This window comes from Babylonia areolata, chromosome 1 (assembly GCF_041734735.1).
Source record: "Babylonia areolata isolate BAREFJ2019XMU chromosome 1, ASM4173473v1, whole genome shotgun sequence".
Lineage (NCBI taxonomy): Eukaryota > Metazoa > Mollusca > Gastropoda > Neogastropoda > Buccinidae > Babylonia > Babylonia areolata.
Window position 1 is genome coordinate 94,742,586 of NC_134876.1, and position 5,000 is coordinate 94,747,585.

Sequence of the window (5,000 nt, forward strand, 5' to 3'; positions counted from 1 at the left end):
TTAATTAGATTTTTTTTTAAAGTGTATCACAAGTGAGTCTTGAAGGCCTTGCCTCTCTTGTTTTTTTGTTTTGTTTAGTTATTTTGGTGTGTGTGTGTGTGTGTGTGTGTGTTTGCGTGCGTGCGTGTGTGCGTGTATGTGTGTGTGTGTGTGTGTGTGTGTGTGTGTTCCTTCTATCCTTCCCTGTTCTCTCCATTGTGATGTCAGCGACTATGATTAACTTTGATTCGGGCCTCATAATCATGTGTCGTTCTCAGATCTGATATTCAGCAATAACAATTAACATGACCTACATTTCAACAAAGAACACACACTGAAATTATTTCACAGTGTTGTTTCAATTGTTTTATGACACTGTATCACATTACATCATATCATTCCACAGCCCTGACATATAAAACAACATCATTCTTCTTATATTATACCACATAAATCATCGTATAATGATTACAATACCTTTTTAAACGTTATTAACGCGCGGAAAAGCGCTGATAGAAAAAAGCGAAAATAGGCCTATACGTAATATGCTATGTAAGCTTAAAAAAAAATAAAAATAAAAATAAAAACTTAGAGAACTGTACGTACTATTCATGTATTATGTCCCGTTTCGTCCATGCCAGAAAAGTGTTTGGAAGTACTCAGGTAGCGTAAATTTCAAACTGATATATTAACTTAACCCACATTTAAAGAGAAGGATTAAAACTATATATTGTTGATGTACAGACATCTGGAGGCTAAATACCAAGCGAAACACACCATTATATTCAAAATATGTACAAGGCAAGCATTTCTGACGTGAAAACATCACATATTTGAACACTTTGATTTCGTCCTGATTCTTATAGGGTGTTTTAAAAAAAAAAAAACACCACCAAAATATTTATCAATCCTCACTACCACCTTCAGTTAAATTTGCAAAAGATACTAACTGTTTTAAGAACTTTCTGGACAGCGATCCAAAATTCGGTAACATGTTTTATAAATTTGACGAATAATTGCTTTGATATATCTAAAATGAAGCATGCAATGCAAACCAAAAAGATACTAATACAAAGAGGGGACGTTTATAGGCCGTGGGGCCTAAAGGCAAAAATGGCAGTCCATATACTATAGTACTACTACTTACGTGCACACTTTACAGGTCGAGTTAAGGTTTTAAAAAACAAACAAAAAGGTAGTCCTGTCCGATCCTCTGTCACTTAAGAACGATACTGGCAGATTACGAAAATGATCCCGGGAGAAGGCGAAAGATTGCTGGGCATGTGCTACTGTCTTTATGTTTGGCTGACATCGGATTGGTGAGGTGACTGACTGTTGTTTCAACACAACGGCCCAGTTAGCCTAATTGTTTCAGTTAATTCGAAGCGCTTTTATAAGGCAGACGCATGACTGACAAAATAGAAAAAAAAAAATCAACTGAACTGCACGAATGAAGCAAGCACCGTGGCTGGTCAGTTGTAGTCGCGATCGTGTTGTGGTCAATGTAAGATCACAGAGTAAACTGCTGTTACGTAAAAACCCTGTTGTCTTGTTCCTGACGTGTCTTTTATTTACGTCAGAGAAGAAAATACGTAGACGCTGTGTTCACGACTTCAAGATGAACTATTCTTATTGAATCACATATATAACCACGTACTTTCATTTCGACGGATATTTATGCACTGAAACAAGTCAGTGTGTAACGTCTTCCAACTTAATTATTTTAGCGACGGTCTGAACCTTTTTAATACAAAACACTATTCACGTTCTGTCTCGTTCTGTGGAACACAAGAACGGCAAAAACTAAACACCGCGTTTGACGTGGGTAGCAGACGACTTTTTGGAGAATCACATTTCCACACTTACTTACCCGTGAAAACTACATCTTTGTGACCACAATATGGAAAACAGCTGAATTTGTGCTGTGTGTTCTGCACTTCAACCATATTTGTGAAAGGTTGTGAACACTTTTTTCTTCCACACGTTCTCGATCAACCCCAGCCTCCAGTCTGGATCTCCGACCGTTCGTCAGCGAATGACGAGACTGAAGATGTAACGTATTATGCGATTGGTCGATAGTTTCCTAGGAAGCCACTGTTGACGGCAGACCACTGTGTGTGTGGGAAATTCGCTTCGGTTCGAAATCAGCGTGGTTTACGTGAGTGCACAAACTATGTGACAAAATAACTAAGGTGTTGCACGCGGGACTGTGTTTACTTACATCAGCCATCTCAATCTCTGGCTAATTTGACATTACAGCTCTCAGCTATCGGACGGACACACTGCCCACCTCTGCCGAAAACCCATACAAACTTAATTCGGAGGTTTACTTACGATTAATCTCATGTGTATGTGCTTGGGCACATCGCGGCACGCGAGTGTGTGCGTCAGTGTGTGTGTGTGTGTGTGTGTGTGTGTGTGTGTGAAGTCCATGTTCATTTCAGCTATCCTTAGTGCCAAGTGTATGTATGTGTGTGCGCTCACATGTATGCGCTCGATATACCAGTACACACACACACACACACACACACACACACACTGATACACACACACACACACACACACACACACACACACACACACACACACATATATATATATATATATATATATATATATAGAGAGAGAGAGAGAGAGAGAGAGAGAGAGAGAGATACACACCACCCCAAGCAACAACAACAAACCGCCGGGAAGAATACTGAAAATTACTTACTGATGAAGCTTACAAAATGTCGGTTAGTGACTTAATTGTTTCCGGTTAAAATTTCTTTCCTATCTTTCTTTCTCGATCCTCGTACAGCCGTCGATCTATTTATCATCACAGACAAACATGGATGTCGACTATCTTAGGAGGACTGTTGGCGAACCTCTGGGGAAATGTTTGGCCGAAGTGTGTGAGAAACGGCCCTCTGACCCCATAGAGTACATTGCTCTATGGCTCTACAAAGAGCTTGCTAACCAGAAGTATGAGAAACAGGTCAGTGTGTGGTGTGTGTGTGTGTGTGTGTGTGTGTGTGTGTGTGTGTGCGCGCGCGCATGTGTGAGTAACAGAGAGATAGAAAAGCGCGGGAGTAAGCACAACACAGGATGTGCATGTAGTTATATTGATGTGCGCGCACGTGTTCTTGTGTGTGCGTGTGCGTGTGTGTCAGTGCGCGTACGTGTGTTTGTCAGTGTGTGTATGTGTGCGCGCGAGTGTTTGTGTGTGTATTTGTGCGCGCGCGTGTGCGTGCGTGTGTGTGTGTGTGTGTGTGTGTTCTTTAGTTTAACGTCTTTTCACTTTAATTAGCATAAATGCTATAAATTTGGGGGTGATATAAGTTGGGGGGTGGGTGGGGGTGGGGGGGGACGGGGCGGGTGGGGGGGGGAGAGGGGGGAGGGACTTCTGGGGAGGGAAAAAAATCACTGTTCGCTTATGTGAGTAAATGTGTGTGGAGGCGGTGTGGGGGTGGGGTGTTCTGGGTGGGGGCATGCTTACGACTGTGTCCAAACATGCTAACAATGTAGGCCTGTTGTATGTGTCTGTAAATTCTCATACACAGTCTCTGTGTGCCCTTTAAAAAAAAATCTGTTCATTTATTTAATAATCTTTTTATCCTGCTTGCAGAAAGCAGCAGACGAAGCTCAGTTGCTGCAGGAGCAGATAGAGTATGAACTGGAACTGGAGAGACAGGAGCTCAAGAGGATAGAAGCAGAACGTCTGGCAGCACTTGAAGCTGAAAGGAAGAAGGTGGGGGATCCATGTGTGTGTGTGTGTGTGTGTGTGTGTGTGTGTGTGTGTGTGTGTGTGTGTGTGTGTGTGTGTGTGAGACACAGATAATATTAGAAACAAAATACAACTGCAAGCATTCAAACTAACCCAAACAGGCAGAGGAGGAACAGAGGGCCAGGGAAGCAGCAGAAGCAGCAGCGGCAGAAGCAGCAGCAGCAGAACAGGCAGCAGCAGAACAGGCAGCAGCAGAAGCAGAAGCAGCGGCAAAAGCAGCAGCTGAAGAGGCCACTGATGCGGACCGCGAGGGTCAGGATCCGGAGGCGGGTTCGACTGGTCAGCCCGCTGCAGAGGCAAGAAGCGGTTTTTGTTGTTGTTGTTTGTGTGTGTGTGTGTGTGTGTGTGTGTGTGTGTGTGTGCGCGCGCTTTTCTTTCTTCACAAACACGAATGCACCACTCACCACACACAGATGGAGAGTCTCAGCGAACGAGAGACAAAGGAAGATACAGACAATAGACAAGACAAGCACTGAATAAAGGGAACAGAACGAAATGTCGAAACAACAACTGTGTCAATTTTTTACATACAACACCATTCTACAGAATATATATAGTACCCCATAACTGTTAAGAGTAAATCGTTAAGCACAAACGAATTCTCTCATGACACAACATACCAATTTCAGGCTGGCGAGGGAGGTGAACAGGGTGGCGAGGACGGTGAACAGCCTCCAACCATCGTTGTACCACCAGCAGATGAGGGAGAGGAACAGCCGCCACCTGCTGCGGAGGAAACGCCTGCCCAAGAAGGGGAAACTACCGAGCAGACCTGAATAGGAAGTGTCACATTGTAGTTATTTCCCTTATCTTGGACAGTCGATTTTTTTGTTTTGTTTTTTTTGGTTTGTTTGCACGTGTTTTTTTTGTGTTTTTTTTTTAATGTGTGAGTGGATAATTCATTGTTCAACCCAGTTATTGAATAACTTGTATTTAAACACCCCCTGCCATCTCCACCCTGACTCTCATCCCTATCAACCCTCCGCTCCTTCCAGCATCTTGTGTTCATAATTTTGAATATATTATACTTGTGTACTGTTTGTGCTGGACTGCATTTTCATGACCTGTTTATTACAGTAAGTACTACAATGGTCACCTGTGCAGAATAATTGAGAGCAACTGTTCCCACCCGACTTACAAAAGCAGATATTGCTTGACATCTAAACAAAATAAAGAACGAAATCAAATGATGTACTAAGAAAATCGAAAAAAACAACATATATTTTTGTTGTGGAGTAGTAAAAGTAAAGAAGCT

General features: G+C 42.4%; 2 protein-coding genes across 3 annotated transcripts in view; one reads left to right on the plus strand and one right to left on the minus strand.

Moving 5' to 3' along the window:
• Nucleotides 1–1,993, minus strand: part of LOC143294243 (uncharacterized) — a 23,612-nt gene extending 21,619 nt beyond the window's left edge. For both annotated transcript variants that reach the window (XM_076605687.1, XM_076605679.1), the window contains exon 1: nucleotides 1,850–1,993. In XM_076605687.1, the coding sequence (XP_076461802.1) occupies nucleotides 1,850–1,925 (76 nt within the window). In that variant the 5' untranslated portion in view covers nucleotides 1,926–1,993. The remainder of the gene's footprint in view (nucleotides 1–1,849) is intronic.
• Nucleotides 1,994–2,809: 816 nt separating this feature from the next.
• LOC143291990 (uncharacterized) lies at nucleotides 2,810–4,521 on the plus strand. Its single transcript, XM_076602183.1, has 4 exons — nucleotides 2,810–2,956; nucleotides 3,587–3,709; nucleotides 3,847–4,041; nucleotides 4,375–4,521. The coding sequence occupies exons 1-4, from the start codon at nucleotides 2,810–2,812 to the stop codon at nucleotides 4,519–4,521; spliced, it is 612 nt and encodes a 203-aa protein (XP_076458298.1).
• The last annotated feature ends 479 nt before the right edge of the window (nucleotides 4,522–5,000 follow it).